We start from the raw sequence: 17,929 nt of genomic DNA on the forward strand, positions 1-17,929 counted from the left end.
AGCAAGGTTTAACAGAAGAAAGTGAAATTTACCTTTGTTTTTCAGTCATTACTTAAGGTCTTTGTAATTCTAGATTTTGAATTATGTTACATTTTAAATACATTATTTTGCACATCTAGTGGATTTTTTTTTCTTTGCACGCCCCATCAGATATGGCCTCGTACCACAGGTTAAAGATGATGGTACAGTAAAGCTGATTGTCTGAGTCAGTTTAGTGCACCATTCTCTTGTGTTGCCCCAGTGCTTTTCATGCCCACAACCTTAAGCCTTTCAGCCCTGACAGCCTATTACTAGTGCATAGATGCAGCCATTTTTGTAAAGCACAGTTACGTTTGCAGCCATTGAATCCAGGCGTTCTATGATTAGCGCAGACTGGAGTGAGGTGGTAGTTGCTTTGGGTGCTGCCTGGTGGCATACAGTCCGAAAACACGAAAGTGAAACTAGACACTTCTGTGCACTACTTAGGAAGTAGCTCCACTTTCAGTTTTATTTCTTCAAGAAGATGGAAGTATTTGGCAGCTATTGTATAATAATAGTGATTTTTTTTTTTCATTTTTGAGCTTCCTAGACACCCCAGAGTGGAGTGGTGGCTCTGAGGCTAGGGATCTGCACTGGCAATCGGAAGGTTGGCGGTCTGAATCCTGTAAATGCCAAAAGGGACTCTGCTCCGTTGGGCCCTTAACCTGCAATCGCTCCATCCTGGGTATGATGTTAATCTGCATCAAGCCCTGCATGTGGGCCCTCCAACCTGCAGAGAAAAACTTGGGGGTTGGTGGCAGAATTGGCACTCCAGCCACCATAAAAACGTCACACTAGTTCCACTCCATCTGAACTAGTGTGGTGCTGAGGTGTCACCCGTTGCATGGATGCACTCGTGTCCTAATTTGGATCCTGAGTTTGTTGTGTGGTGGGTGCAGCAATGCGCCACATCAGTGTGTGCTCCTAACCTCTCTCTCTAGACACCCCAAAGGTAGCATAAAATAATCTCACAAAATAATTTTTCCCATAAGAACAAAAAAATCCAGGGCTGAAAGGGTTAAAACTGGGTTCAGTTTGGGCTGGATGATTTGGCAAAAATATATCTCGATATTTTTAGACATTTTGCTAATATCTCCTGTTAAATAGGCATTATCTCAGAAATGGTTTGTAAACAGTCTTTATTTAATATACCCTGGTGTTCAAAGCCTATATATATATATTTATTTATTTATTTAAAAAAAACACAAATGCAGGTGTGGTTAAAAGTAGGTTTACAATTGGGAGTATGCAAAACACAGTTTATTCTTGTATTATTATTTAATTATTGTATGATTTATTTGTATAATTTGTCTTCCTCTTGTTATTATTTCATAGCCTTACTTAAGATTTACCTTTTACTTAATGATAGCTGGTAATTTAACCAGCGACCAATGAAAATGGGTACTTAAAACAAAACTGGAAGAAAGAGAGAATGACAGAAATTGGCTGAAGAATTTGATACACCTCCTCCACTAAGTAGGCAATTTATAGAATACATGATAAATTTGATGAAACTGTGTCCATCTTAATGCTCCAAAGAGTAGTCAACCAGTATGTGCTACCACCTAGGAAAATGAAATGTTAGTGAGTCAGACAATTACGCAAGAACTCCAGAAAATCAAAATAAAGAGCTTCTGTTGAATTAGCCGTTTCCCAAAGATCTTTGAGTCGTCTAATACTTTTTCAAACCTAAACATTGTATCGGCCAAGATTGCTTCATGGCTTGTTAGAGGAGGATTCGGATTGCCGTTTACAAATCTGTGAAGTGGTTCCGAGTGAAGAAAGTTGAGGCAGTGGCATTATTGACATAATTACATGGTCTGACGAAGCTCAATTTAAGCCTTCAGGTGCTGTACAGGGTGGTCCAGATCTAATTATGCAGATCCAGATCATCTGGATGACTTTGATTTATGCAAGGACGATTCCAGTTCCGCGTGAAGACGATTCTTCATGTCGTCAGTTCACACACTTCTCGATGGTCTGGGATTTTTCTATGTAATAATAAACTTAATGAGTTACAGCGTAATGAAAATTGCATAATTAGATCTGGACCACCCTATAATTCTGCACAATTGTGTGTACTATTCAACAGAAAATCTGCATGTAACAATTCAGCTGGGGTGGGTCTTTTGTGTATAGGAGTACTTGGACCCATTTTTTTTTTTCCATACAACTGTTATACATGACCTGTATCTTAACATGCTGAGACACAGTTTTACCACAGTATCAGCTTGATAATGACGACGTCTTTCAGCAGGACGGAGCTCCTCCAGAACAGGCCGTAGCAGTGCGTGAGTTTCTTGATGAACACTTACCTAACAGGTGGATAAGTCGATGAGGGCCAGTGGAATGGCCAGCACAATCAGCAGACCTCATCCCAATGGACTTCTTTTGGGGTGTTGTCAAAGAGAAAGTCTTTTCACAAAAACCACGTACTGTGGATGATACAATTCGCTACACAACAGAAGCACGTCAAGAAATCGGTGACAATAAAGAACTCTGTGCCAAAGTGTGCTTGAGTGTAGCAAGTAGAATACAAGAATGTGTAAATAATGAAAGCCGGCAATTTGAATACTTAAAAGATTGTATCAGTGCACTGTGCCATTCTTTTGAGTTAGTTATTGTAATAATCATAACCTGCAGGTCTTTTTCCATACAGACAACTGTAGACCTACTTTTGCCCACCCCTTTAATAGGCTAATGGCTCCAGAGCAAAACATGCCATATTTATATTTTTGCAACACCTAGGGTCAGACGCCATCTACATGACCAGTCAAATGTTTGGACATGCCTAGAAATTTGTTTTTGACATAAATTGATACCTTTTTTAAATAAGATACAATTTAATTGATTACAAATAAAACCAAGAAATGGTGCTTCTTGTTGCTATTACTACTTAAAATGACTGATGTTCAATTTATTTATTCACACAGGACTATGTAGCTCATTTTCAACACTCCTTCGATCAGTCCCAATGATCAACTCCATTAGCTTATCTTTAATTAGTCATGAATAAATGGTAATTGGTTATTAGAGAAACTTGTGTAAATTTCATTAGCCTCACTGAAACCTGTTATTCTGATCACTTGAGTTGCAAGGTCCTGGCATTCCAAAAGTTCAGTTTTTGGGTTTAACAAAGACCAAATGAAATGGCTTTTTCAAGGAACATGTCAGTCTATCGATTATTGAATGAAGTTTATTCCCTGTAACAGATGGCCAAGAAACTGAAGATTTCATACAAATGTGTGTCTATTATCATTATCTTGAGAAAAAAGGGAAAACAATCTTAAACAGGATTTAAAAAAAAAAAAAAAAATTAAGAAGATAAGAACATCAGAGACTATAGTTTGAGAAAGGGCCACCTTACAGATTCTCAGTTGGCTTATTCATTAAAAATGTGCCAATTACCAGTGTCCTCTGCAACAGAAAAGATGATTCTGCAGTGCTGACCTTCGATGCAAAACTTCAAAGAAAAACATTTATTTGAACTGGCATACAAAACCAAACTGGTGGCATACAAAACCAAAGGGTTAAAATGGGCAAAACGTAGTCATTGGATGGATAAAGACTGGGAAAGTGTATTATGGTGTTGGTATTTTTGAACTAGGCATATCCAATTTTAAGAATCCTGAGAGCAACTATCAGTCATAGACAAAATGGCAATGCACATCAGGGCATATTTGAAAAGGTCATGTGTTTGATGAACTGTTAAACATAGACAGTTTCACATGGAAGATGCTCTAGTCTCAATCAGATAATAAGTAAGGAATGTATCCTGAATAACGTATGTGCACTTTTATCAGTCTACCAAGGCTCTCAATTGGCTGCATGTGAAAAACAGAGTAACTGAAGAATCGGTCCTTTCATTTTTTTTTTTTTTTAATAAAAAGCTTTTTTTTTATATAATACACAAAATGGATGCAGAAGTCACTCAGTCATAAGGATGACCACAATAAAAAAAAAAAAAAATTTAAAAAACAAAATAAAATCAAGTAACAGCTGGAGAAAAACAGGCTCCATAATGTAACAAACACTTTCTGCCCCCCTGACACAAACTGTTGTATCTTTTTTTCACCAACAGGAAAGTTTTTGTTGGGATAAAATGATTATGGCACTGTGAAATCTGCTGCCGTGTACAATCAAATACTGATCAGAGTCCTAAAAAAAAACAAAAATCATCGAACTGTGTTCAGACATTTGTGATTTTTTTTTCCTTTGGAAGGGAAGCACACTGCCAATGAAATGCTGCCTGTCTTTAAGAGGTAGATAAGAAACCTTCACATTGTATATTCTCACACACATATACTAAGGCTTGAAGACGACAGCAGCAACTACAATCTATTTTGTATTGATCTTAAAACAAATCACCTGCAGTCGAGGAAAGACACAGCTGTAGTGGCAGATATCTCACAGTTAGAGGAACACTGTCCACTTGACAACATTCCACAGGGCGTCATGTGGCAGACTATACTTAGATCACAGTCATTAAAAAAATTCACCCAAGTGTGGTGGTGGTGGTTGGTTTGGGTCCTGCTCACAGGAGTAAATCGGTGTAGGCATATTGTCCATCCAAACACATTTAGATTGGGACAAAGTTGCAAGCTGATTAGTCCACACTCTACTAAAACTGAACGTGCCAGGTTGTTTCTTTCCTCACAATCAGTCAGGCTGGAGCAAGCGGTTTCGGGTCTCCAAGATGAAATCTTTCATTTTCGAGATCCTTTTAACACTAGTCAGGCTGATCTGCAGACGCTCTGAAATATTCATATTGGTGACTCCATTTTCAATCATTTCCAACGCTTGCAGCTTTATTTCCATTGATAATTTTGACCTACGTTTTGGAGCTGGAGGACTGTAGGCATCACTGCAAATAAAACAAAAAAGAGATGTTTAGAAAACAAGTCCATACAAATTACAAGTCCAGCATTGAAATACAACTGATTTGTTCTCTAAAATGCCCAGCATTTAAAATTCTTTCCATCAGAATTAACATTGCAGCAGATGGAGAGCACTGCTTCTACAATATCTTTGACTGAAACATTTTATGGAGAGCCAACAGCGGCATGTAGTACCTCAAGCAAAATTCCTACCAAAAATATAAAAATATATATAAAATAAAGAGTTTTTAGACATCATTGCACCTAAATACCCAAAACACAATGGCTATTAATAATAAAGGAGGTACATATGGCATTGAGTACAACATTCAAGATTATAAAAAGCAAGCATTTAAATAGATGAAAAGGTTTTCTTTCACACTGATACCTACTAAAAACAACTGCACAAAAAAAAATGGAATTACATATCCAAGGGGTTTTGCGATGCACAGCCCTGGAGTCAGTTTTGTTTTGTTTCGTACCCCAAAATGTCAGCCATCACAAGTTTAGAGTTTATAACCCGTAGCATTGTAAAGTTACACTGTTTATTGGAAAGTGTCCCTTTTGGAAATATGGTGTGCCCATTTAGCACAAATAACCTCCTGCATTTAAATAGTATAATCTGAAAAAGTATAGAATGCATAACCCTGGGGATAATTTTGTTTTATGCCAAAACATTTCAGCATTCACTGTAAAAAATGGTTTACTTGGTATAACCATGGCAAGGTGATACTTTTCGGCACAAAGTTTTCAGAAACAATTGTATATACAAGAAAAACAAAAGCAATACACTGCTTTAATGGCAAAAATATAAAAAACACACTAAAAAAACAGCAATTTGGAATAATGTACATATAATCATGTACTCTGTCAAACCTTTTTTTCTTAATATTTAAGGAATCACAAGACACAGAGGAGCACATTTTGCGCAGTATACTGGAGTCTTCAGGCTGCAATAAACACGTCTTTCCTGCCTTCTGCTGCAGTTGCCTTATAAAATGATGGGGTCAGTCAAGCTCAAACAATTCTTTCATCAGTTGCTCATTGAAAGTTGTAGCTACTGTTTGGCCTTTGCTTGCTCTTTGTGCAGTACAAAACTTTTATATATATATATATATATATATATATATATATATATATATATATGTCCAGAAAGTGGAAGGGGGTAAAAAAAAGTCTCAAGCCAAGCTTTACTTTAGCACAGTATGTTGTAATATGCAAATCAGTGCATCTGAAAGACCATCTAGTCTTTGACAGCTGCTGCAAATTGCGATCTGATCATCTTTTATTCTTTGGGAAGCGGGGTCACCAGCATAAGATTTGTGGATTTTAGAACACGTAATAACTTCACAAGTGTCCATCTATTTTATAAGCTGTAGCAGCTTATCCCTGATTAATATGGTGTCTCCATTTCAGTTTTTGGGGGAAGATAATTTTGTTTCGATAGTGAGTTGCACACGAATCTGTTTTGAACTTAAGCTCGACACTGAACAGTAATGGACTTTAGCAGAAGTTGCAGTTCTACATTCTGTAACCAGTTCCCAGTATGAAAAAGTCCAATAGTGACAGACCTCAGTATGTGGGTCTCCGGAAATGCAGGTCTGACATTGTGGTCAGCAGCACAGGAGCACCGCAGGGGACTGTACTTTCTCCGGTCCCGTTCAGCCTATATACATCAGACTTCCAATACAACTCAGAGTTCTGCCACGTGCAAAAGTTTGCAGACGACACGGCTATCGTGGGCTACATCAGAAGTAGGCAGGAGTAGTAGTATAGGAACCTAATCAAGGACTTTGTTAAATGGTATGACTCAAACCACCTACAACTGTACACCAGCAAGACCAAGGAACCGGTGGTGGATTTTAGGAGGCCCAGGCCCCTCATGGACCCCGTGATCATCAGAGGTGACTGTGTGCAGATCTATAAACACCTGAGAGTGCAGCTGGATGATAAATTGGACTGGACTGCCAATACTGATGCTCTGTGTAAGAGAGGACAGAGCCGACTATACTTCCTTAGAAGGCTGGCGTCCTTCAACATCTGCAATAAGATGCTGCAGATGTTGTATCAGACAGTTGCGGCGAGTGCCCTCTTTTATGCAGTGGTGTGCTGGGGAGGCAGCATAAAGAAGGACGACCCCTCACACCTGGACAAACTGGTGAGGAAGGCAGGCTCTATTGTAGGCACGGAGCTGGACAGTTTAACATCCATGGCATAGCGATGGGTGCTGAGCAGGCTCCTGGCAATCATGGAGAATCCACTGAACAGGATCATCTCCAGACAGAGGAGCAGTTTCAGCGACAGTCTGCTGTCACCATCCTGCTCCACTGACAGACTGAGGAGACCCCACACTATGCGACTCTTCAATTCCACCCTGGGGGGGGTAAGCATTAACATTATACAAAGTTATTGCCTGTTATACCTGCATTGTTATTACTCTTTAATTTAATATTGTTTTTGATCAGTATGCTGCTGCTGAAGTGTGTGAATGTCCCCTTGGGATTAATAAAGTATCTATCTATCTATTACTGAATCACAACTCCATCCTCTGCCTGGTGGACGGGCCCGATTACCTTTATAAAACAAAAAAAGGTTCCAATAGCCACAAAAAGCATCTACAATTACAAATCCCCATTTTATGGGTTCATCCTTCATGGACTGCTTTATACCAATGAAGGCCTTTAAGGTAACCTTTCTTTTCATTGACTGAAATCTCTCTTCCTGTTTAGAAGTAGGTTTTGTGTTATGTCTAATGGTGCTGCCAGCAGCAGAACTAAATAACAGCTGGAAAAGCTACAGTGCAGATTGTGACTGGAGGGGTGAAGTTACCTCCATCTCAGGTTGACATTCCCTCATCCAATAACTTGCTATAAGAAAAAAAGTACAGCATCACATTAGGCCAGTAATTTAGACAAGAACAGAATGTTAGTCAACACTGAGGGCATATAAACATTTTGCTGAAGCAGGTGGTCTAGTTTCTTTAAAGAAGCTCAGTGTATTATGGCTTTTATTGTTGTTTATTCTTTGCACTTCACATCTTGAAGAAATTAAACACATCAAACATGCAGTGGCCATCTTGGCAGTCCTGGGTACAAGGCAGGAAAGAGCCTGGCCCTAGTCAACCACTCACAAAGCGTTCAGTCAACACAACCAGCATGTCTTTAGGATGTACCCAGAAAACTAAAATTAGCAGGCAGCACCTGGACGCCATAATCAAACCCATGAGTGGCACATCGCACTGCTTTAAAGTTATACTGCTTTACACAAACTGTCCTTTTTAAAAGTATACAACCCGTGTACATCCAATAATAATAACAAAACATTTACAAGTATAACACCGAGTCCCTTCAGCAAAAGTTGAGTCAAATGCGGGCAACACTTTCAAGATCCCCATATTCAGTATAATTGCTGTTTCGCAACTTTTCACTTCCTTCCTTAACCAGAAGTTTTCTTTTTGTTTAAGACAGTTTTTCCCTAAAATAACCACACTAAAGTCGTCTTCCTCTTTGAATGAATGCCATCAGTCCTCTCGATGCTGTGCTCTCACAAACACTTGGCACATAATGTGTGCTGCTGTGCTTTCACACATGTAAGTTATACACATGGCGAAGACACCCGGACAACCACACATCATCGGAAAGGTCTCAACGTACACACAAAGCCAAAACTATTGGTACCCTAACACTACTTTAAAGAACTTTTCAGTGAAATAAACTGAAAGTAACAAAAGTAATGGGAACCTACCACTCTTTATATTATATTTCAGTTAGCAGACACTTTGTTTTTGATTTAAAACTTAACATATTATTTAAAAAAAAAATAAATAAAACAAATGAAAATGATATGGATATAATTATTGGGACCCCAACCTAATATTTTGATTGAAGTTATTGCCTACGTTTTTTTTTTTACATATCCAAGTTTTATGTTGTTAGTGGAAAGTAATAAATTGCAGCATTTCACATCATGCGTCCCCTTTTCATCTAAAACATTTCCAGAAACCTCTCAAAATAGGTGTCAAGGTTTATAAACTATTATACTTGAAATCCTGAATCATACAAAAACTTCAAACGCACCTGTCCCCCTAATACACTCCCTAACACTACCCATGGATATACCCCCCCACCACCAAACTTGGGTAAAACAATTCATATTGTTTGCTCCTCATACTTCAACTCTTGACTGGAGAAATGTGTCCTTACAGGATGCCCTCATTCTTTTTTGTGCCAGTCCCTGAAACAGTTTTCGTTGGCCACATTACACTTTGCACAAAGAAAATCGGCGTCTTTCCTTGACAATTCACACACTTTCTTCTGGCTTGTGTCACATTTGGTCCATAGTATGCTACCATGCAAGTCAGACGTGGGTTTGCAAGGCTTTTGCGGCTTTCTTGCATCACATAGTTCCTCCATCAGCTGTTCACGAAAATCCTTTTGTGCAAGTGGGTTTTTTTTGCTGTGATTTCAACAGTTCCTTGTGTAAAACGAAAGCATTGTCAATAGCAATGTCTACAAAATGGTGAAAAGGTTTCTTGTACCAATTTTGCATTTTTCAAAGGAAGTTGTAGGAGCTTCTTGGTGCTTCCGAGTGCTCTATTGCACCCATGTGTTTATTAAAGTCCAACACTGCATCTGGAGTGGGTATGTCCTTTCTATACCACACACCTTGGCTGACCTTCACTCTTCTCTTCACTGTATACCCTGAAAAGGCTTTGTGAATGGAGGAACACATGGCTACCTCATGAGTGTCCATCCACTTCACAAACAGCAGCCGGTCTTTCCTCATCCACCGGATGGTTCCTCTTTCTGCACTCTTTGAAAGGTCATTCACTTTTGTTTGTGGAAAACCCTTTGTTTCGGACCTGATTGTGCCACATGCGCCAGTGTGTTTCTGCAACAAAGCCTTGAATAAAGCTAGACTTGTATAAAGATGATTAACATACAAGTAGTAACCCATTCTAAGCAGTTGAAAGTCCATCAGTGACATCACAGCTTGGTAACTCGGAACATTGTCTGACAATATCCTTTTTTCTTCATAAACAAAGAAATTCCATATATAACCCGTGATAGAATCTGAGAGTACCAACCGTTTACAGCCCCATTTCATTGGTTTGCACTTCACAAATTGCTTCAACCCATTATGTGCTTTGGTTGCACCCATTCTTTGGGCAATGGAGAGGTGTCTGTCTGGCTGGTAGAGAGCTTTACATGATGACATAAGGGTATCATACAGAGGTCTTACTTTGAAAAGGTAGGCAGTTTGCTTCTTCATTTGGTTTTTCTCCTCATCATCTGGGTCACAGACATACAGAGACCATGAAACTGCAAGAAATCTGTCTCGGGACATTATTGAAGATGGAACTGAAAAGTTGTAGCCACGCTTTGTGCTCCAGTAATCTGTCAAATATTTTGCTTTCACTAGGCCCATGTAAATGATCAAAGCAAGGTAGCCATAAAATTCCTGTATAGCAAGTGGAGTCCATTTATTTGTTGCAAATTTGTTAGTATTGTCAACAATGGTGTTTATAGTACTGCAGCAAAAAAAAAAAAAACAGCTGAAACAACTGGAGTGGAGAATAGCTCTGTGACATGTCTAACTGTGGCCCCGGAGGATGCTTGGGTACAAAGTTTTCCTCAGGTGGAACGTCACAATCTTCATCTGATATGCAGTGCCACATTTCCTCATCATGGGGTTGACCAGCAATACTTTGCAGCTGTTTTATGGTCTTACTACTTCTGGTTAGATGTGAAGATCTCACAGGTAAGCTGGTCCTTTTTGTTTTTGATATGAAATGTGAAAGCACTTGACATGAGGATGATAGCCCACCCCCCCCATAGTAGACGCAGGAGACGGCGGTTTGTCAATCTTTTTCTGGAGAGGCCCCCAGTCTTCATCAGAAGTTTCTCTGTGGAATTATCAAGATTACAAACAGGTTTATAAAAAGGGTCTATGATCTGCCAATAAAACAATTAAGGTTTTTGGCCATCAGACTAAACACCATTTTTGAACACTTTACATTTTTGAAAACATACCATCCATGCCGTGAAGCAGTGTGACATTTTTGAAGCATGCCCTGGGAAGGCTTGCGTGGGGAAAATGACCACAGCGAAACACTGGGAGGAACACGGATGGCAGTGTACAAATAAAAACTGCACTTCAAGAGATTTGTTCTCCAGCAAGACAGCACCACCAAGCACAAGCCAAAGCGATCAAAGAATGGCTTAAAAAGAATAATGTTAATGGCCTGAAATGGCCAAGTCACAGTCCAGACTTCAATCCAATGGAAAATGTGGGGCTAGGTTTTAAAAATGCTGTTCACTCACAATCAAATGATACCCGACAGAGCTTGAGAATGGAGGACAAAAATGGCAGAGTGCAGATGTACAAAGCTGATAGAGAAATAGGGAGACCTGAGCACACCAATTCAAGGCTCCCATGGCTGACAAAGGTATATCTATACTTATGTAGTGAATTATTTTGTGTTTTACATTTGTAATTTATTTAGACCACTTTACAGAGACCTGTTTTCACTTTGACAGTAATGTCAAATGAGGACCAACGGCTAAATTTCCCACACCTCCCCCCGGATGATGCTCCGCAGTGTGGATCGCAAAGACATGCAAAAGGCAAAATATGGTCATGAGAAGAGGAAAAAAAAAAAAAAGCGCTTAAGACCCACTTATGTATAACAATAAAATGTGAAAACTTACACAGGGTTGAACACTTTTTATAGTAACTACAGATGACCCCCGAAATTTACAGGGGTTACATTCGTAGAGCACTGACGAATTGTGAAAAACCGTGAATTTTGGATCTGGTCAAAAATATGCTTATTTTTATAGTTTAAACCCTAAATATGCCACCCAAAAAACTTTAAATTTCATTTCAAACTCAGCTTAATACATTATCCAAAAAAAAAAAAAAAAAAAATGTAAAGGTAAAACTGTATTACTGTACTGCTATGTCTCCCTCAGTGCTAGAATGTAAAATAAATGTTACCCCAATATGTACTGTGATTTATGCAAGCGCATTTTCTTTGGTATAAAGTAGGGTAAATACAAAATTTAATTTAATAAAAATACAGTAAAATGTATGGGTACTCACCAATAATGAATGATATTGATTGAAGATGATGACGACGATGATGAATTAGCTGTGCAGTAAGATGAAGAAATGCAATGAAGATATTGACTGCACAGCAATGCAGAGGATTTACAGCTCCTTGGGTGGCACTGCTTCTTCAGTCACTTCAGGAAGAGTTGTATCTTCTGACGGGTCTTCTGGTGGGGTTTCGTGCTGGCTTTTCTTGATAGGTTTGAGGAACATTGTGATGCGAAGTTGTGGTCATTGTTTCTTCGTGGTGACAAGGAGGGTTTTTTTATGTGTGAATGGCAGCATCGATGCCATTATTAACTTTGACAGCATGAACCATATAGGGATCCCATGCTTCAATCATCCCTTGCAACTCCTTCGCTGTCCTAATAATCTGGGGCAGACGTTCCAATGGCAGGCCCCGCTCCTCCTCCTCCTCTTGCTCAGAATCTGTTGCTTCCTCCTCCTCTTCACTGGCAGACTTCGTTAACTCCAGCAAATCCTCATCCGTCAGGGGTTCAGAGTGGGCACCGATGAGGTTGTTGATCTCATCTTGAGGGGATGTCGTCAAAACCTTCTCCACCAAGTATCTTTGCCAGTCTCAGGGTCTTGTCGACAGCCTCATGCTGTATTTCTTCAGGTGACAAGCCCTTGTAGTCATGGACACACTGGCCACAGCTTCTTCCTGCATGCGTTGAGGGTTTCCTTTTTCACCTCCTTAAGAGCAGCTTGGATGACTGACAGGCGATCGTAAAGTTATGCCAGTAATCCTTTAAATGTAAAATTCTCATCCGTGTCCAGTACATCCACAAGGTGTTGGTTAGAATTCCGGGTATAAAGAACATTGATGGCACGGATCATGCCTTGGTCCATAGGTTGGATGAGGAAGGTGGTGTTGGCAGGGAGGAACTCAGTCTGAACTCCCTCGTGACCACCAGCAATATCCATAATGAGAAGCACCTTGAAGTCCATACCTAAGTCGTGGAGGTATTCTTTAGCTTGAGGGATGAAGCACTGGTGAAAGCAGTTTGAAGTTAGGATTTTGGTTATCCAGGCCTTAGGGTTGTGCATCAAGTGGACAGGCAGCAGGTTTTTATTTTTGTTTTTGAGGGCCCTAGGTTCGCTGATTTGTAGATGAGGCCTGGTTTCATCATGTAACCAGCAGAATTGCCACACATAATAAACGTCACTCTGTCCTTCTATGCCTTAAACCCTGGAGCTTTGGCTTTGTCCTTCACGATGTAAGTTCTAAATGGCATCTTTCCCTTCGGCTTGTATCTCTTCTCAGATGCTGCCTCTCCGCGTAGAGAAATACTTTTAATATTGAATCGTTTCTGAAAACGATCAAACCATCCCTTACTGGCTAGAAAATCTGTAGGCTCCGGTGCTGTTGATGGTCCTGGTTCCAGTACTTCGGTACCTTCTGCAGTGTCTCCTGTAGCGAACTGCTGGTATAATTTCCGTGCTTTCTCACGGATGATGTTACTGTCCAAGAGGATGTTCTTCTTTCTGCAGTCTGTGATCCACATTGCCAAAACAGATTCCATCCTGACAATATTCTTATTTCTTACAGTCGTTACCTTTTTGGCACTATCACAGAAACTTACTGATACGGCACTCCTGATCGCTGCCTCATTCTTCTTTATGTAGCGTACGGTGCTTTCGTTGATACCATAATGGCGCGCTACTGCAGCATAACGTTTTAGTTCCCGTAGCATATCCAGTAGTTGAACCTTTTCCTGGAGTGTCTTAAAGTTCTTCTTGCGCTTAGGTTCATTGCCAGAACCCTTAGAAGGTGCAGGGCATTTGGGCGGCATCTTAGGGCTTTAAGAAGAACAAAATGAAAAACTCGAGAACACTCAGCCGGAGATGCGACACAGGGCAGCAGCAAGGAGAAATGAATAACGCTCTCGGATTGGCTAATTTCACCATCCCAAGCCGTGCTTTCCTCTACAGTTGCTTTGTGTTCTCTCTACAGTACAATACTGCCACGAAAAAAGCCATACACAAAAAAAAAAAAAAATGCGGAGGATGTTTGCGGTTTCTGCTAACAATTACTAGCTAGGTTCTAGGGAAAAATCCATGAATGACTGAGGTCGCAAACTCTGAACTGTGACTTTGCGGGGGTCTACTGTATATAAAGAGCTGTTACGAGGGACTTTCAAAAAAGTTTCCACACTTTTTTTTTTAACTTATTTATTAGAATTGCAAAAACAAATGACATCACTGGTCTACCTAGTCACCTTCTTTGCGATGCAATTTTCCCAGCATCCTACTAACTTTCTAATGCCATCAACAAAAAATGTTTTTGTTTGTGCACATAGCCACTGATGCACCGCTGCTTTCACATAAGGGTTCTTTCTTCATTCCTTGTGGTCGTGGCTGTAGCTGCACATCCGGAGCGCTATACATCCATCACACTAGTATGGCCATTTTCGAACATTTCAGTCCACTCATAGATGACTCTACGAGAGAGAACTTAATCCCCATACTGAGCATACATGCAGAGATGAATTTGTGCTCCCGGCTCACCACCTGCCCACACAAAGTGTATGAGAGAACGCTGTTCCTCTTTGGTGCCATTTATACGTTTTGCAGCCATCTTCACCACATGGTGACAAACTCTTATACTAAACTGCAAGGGCAGTCGGCTTGCCAGACAGAACTAGTCACATGCCACTCTCAGATACGACCAATGACTACTCCTCCTGCCTTCACCATTCCCAGCGAAAATATAAAAGTGCGGAAACTTTTTGAACGTCCCTCATATCATCATTATCTTCATTAAATAATTCAAAAAGATGATTTGGGGCCTGACTAAGGCAATTCAAAGCACTATATACTCAAAATTATAATTCCAACACTATTTTTCCACTATCCAAAAAAAATATACAGGTAAATAATGTCATAAAAGCCTATTTTAAAAATCACAAAATGAAGTTGAGTGTTTAGTATAAACCATTGCCTCTTTAACACCTCATGAAAAGACCTTTACCTGTGCAATGCCTTGCGCTTGGTGTCCGATATCGCGTAGGGAAGTAACCTTCCGGAATCTTCTGACATGGAATCCTCAAAATAATTTTCCTATGGATAAAATGATAAATACAAAATTTTTACATCAGTGGCTTGGGCGTTACTGTGCCAAGACAGACTGATCTCAATTAGCCTTAACTGTCACAACAGGAGGGCCATTGATTTCCCCAGCCCCACATAACTATTTTAATGAAACTCATATTTTGTACAGTGACAGGAGGGACAGATCCAGGGTTACCAGTGTAAGTAATCAATGGCTGTACTGAACAGCTTACAACAACAGGCAAGAGATCATGGCACTGAAGAGGGGAGCCCTATAGCATGTAGATTAGCAATATACTGCGTACAAATGAAAATAACAATCATCTACATAAGCCTACACAAGTGCAGGTGGTAATAACAAGGGAGAAGTTAGTTAAAGACTATAATTAGGTCAGTCATTGCAATAATGAGTTTGAGCACGTCACTCTGATATTGCCACAACAAATACATCTCACAATCATCAGAATGTGCTTTGCTCTCCTCCCTACAGATTACATATTCATCAGGCCTCTTACTGTTGTTCCGTACCAGCTTACGTTTGATCGATCCTTTATCCAACTCCAATTCAGTTTCAGAGTCATCCTCACTGATGCCTGTGAATAAAGGAGATAAACGTCAGCTTATTATAAAAAAAACTGAAAATCTCAACCCATCAAAAGCTGACGTCAGGATAGAGATGGGAGAGTTTGGCATTACTTATTGAGACACATGCAACAAAGGGATGAAGAAAAAAAAAATCTACTGGAGTATAAATATTACATAGATAAAAATTTACTAGAATAAAATTATCTGACACGGAAGATACTAAAAGTAAAAAAGTAGGCTCACAAAAACCACTACTTTCGTAAAAGTACAATTTACTTTAGGAGAGAAATCACTACCCAAATTAGGTAAATATCCTCAAATACCCATTCTGTGCATTGAAAAGCATAAGAAAAATATACATAATAAAATCAGTTTTACTGATCAAAAGGTACATTAAAGAAATACTCCAGTCAAAAATGGCATTTGTTACTTATCCTATTTTTTGTAGCAACTGTCGAGAAAAATGAAGAGAATGGAGATACACTTTCTGATAGAATGGGCGTCTATGGAAACTTACACTGGACAACAGCTAACAATATCAAAAACGTTCATGAAAAAACAAACAAAAAAAAAAATCTCACTTTTCTTGTGTCATACAACTCGCAAGTCAAGTCATCCAGGCATATATGCGCCACAAGCAAAAATGTGTGCATTTTCTGCTTAAATACTTGTGGAAAATCAGAGCTATGCATGCTGAAGAAATGTGTTCACATGAGATTTAGCTCTCAGTTCATTGGTTAAGAGTTCTGACTCCATAGGTTTGTGGAATGCACTTTACACTGCATAATAAGGCCGTTTTGTATTACGTCCGAGACTGAACATCTATGACCAGGGATGATATACAGTGCCGTCTCATATATATATATATATATATATATATATATATATATATATATATATATATATATATATATATATATATATATATATATATAAAGAGAATGTTCCACCGTTGTCTTCTGCAGCAGAAACAAGCTCACTGCATATTAGATTTAAGGTGGGATCCTCTACAGCAGGGGTCTCCAACTCCAGTCCTGGAGAGCTACTGTGGCTGCAGGTTTTCATTCTAACTCTTTTCCTAATTAGTGACCAGTTTTTGCTGCTAATGAACTATTCCCCTTTAATTTTAATGACTTTTCTTAAGACTCTGACCACTGAATTGATTCTTTTTTCCTTAAACGGCACCTAAACATAAATTTGATGTCAAGTGAGCCAACAGATGACCAACTAAGTTGGCATTCCAAACTCCAACCAACTTCACTTCAATCAGTTTCTTAATTTGAAACCAATTCTCGTTGCTAATTAAACCCCTTACTTAACTTCATGGTACTCATTCTGCCATGGCAGACATTTGCAAAACTGTTGATTTTCTTTTTTAAGTGCGCTGGCTGTCAAAATGTTTTGTGGACCTGAGCAGATCAACATTACTGAGGCCTTCACCTTTCTTTATTTTCAGTTATTGTGTGATGGACGCAGGTTGTTGTTTATGTGTTGGCACATTGTGTGTTTTAATATTGTTTGGTTGCTAATTAAGGAAAAAAGAAATAATTAAGGGGCCCGAGGCTTAAGTTGTGCATCAATTAAAATTAAGGCAAAGAGTTAAATTAGCAGCAAAATCTGCTCACTAATTAAGAAAAGGGTTAGAATGAAAACCTGCAGCCACAGTAGCTCTCCAGGACTGGAGTTGGAGACCCCTGCACTACATTGTATACTCAGTTTTTGGTCAATACATTGAACTGTCACAATACGATATACTGAGATGCATCCACTTACTGTACCAGAGAAAATTGCACTGCTATTGTGTCATGCACCAAAATATTTTGTGCTCCCATATCATAGCCCAAGACGCCTAAAATGTGTGCATTGATTTTACTTGAAATGTTCACTGTGAATTCTGGGTTTTTTTTAGAGACAGCCAATCTGTACTTTATAACAACCTGCTTTGAAAAATGTAACGAAGCAGCACTGTTACTAAATCATGCACTTTTTAAACAATGACAGTATATAAATTTACGAATACTTTCAAGTCTAGATAACCCTACACAATCTACTCAAGTACAGGACCAAAAGTAAATGTAACTCATTACTTTCCACCTCTGCAAGAAAGTAGTGTGTTTTTTTTGTTATGTCCATGTACAAACATTAAATGCAGTTTGTGTATTAATACTTTCAAAATCTTGAAAATATTTTAGGTTTTCAAGAGACTTTTTAAAAAAAAAAAAAATAATAATAATAATAAAGTAGTAAGTTGCTTCTATGGCTGCTGTCCTCATAGTTCTCCA

At 39.1% G+C, this 17,929-nt stretch overlaps 1 protein-coding gene across 4 annotated transcripts in view; it reads right to left on the minus strand.

The window, feature by feature from the left end:
- Positions 1 to 3,884: 3,884 nt before the first annotated feature.
- Positions 3,885 to 17,929, minus strand: part of LOC120530827 (zinc finger and BTB domain-containing protein 17-like) — a 33,103-nt gene continuing 19,058 nt past the window's right edge. For 3 of the 4 annotated variants that reach the window (XM_039755473.1, XM_039755472.1, XM_039755474.1), the window contains exons 6-9: positions 15,591 to 15,655; positions 14,983 to 15,071; positions 12,000 to 13,811; positions 4,797 to 4,882 (exon numbers count right to left, since the gene is read on the minus strand). In XM_039755473.1, the coding sequence (XP_039611407.1) occupies positions 13,187 to 13,811; positions 14,983 to 15,071; positions 15,591 to 15,655 (779 nt within the window). In that variant the 3' untranslated portion in view covers positions 4,797 to 4,882; positions 12,000 to 13,186. Of the gene's footprint in view, positions 4,883 to 11,999; positions 13,812 to 14,982; positions 15,072 to 15,590; positions 15,656 to 17,929 lie in introns of all 4 variants that reach the window. The other variant, XM_039755475.1, reaches the window with a different exon arrangement.

Source organism: Polypterus senegalus, chromosome 6 (genome assembly GCF_016835505.1).
Source record: "Polypterus senegalus isolate Bchr_013 chromosome 6, ASM1683550v1, whole genome shotgun sequence".
Classification (NCBI taxonomy): Eukaryota; Metazoa; Chordata; class Cladistia; order Polypteriformes; family Polypteridae; genus Polypterus; species Polypterus senegalus.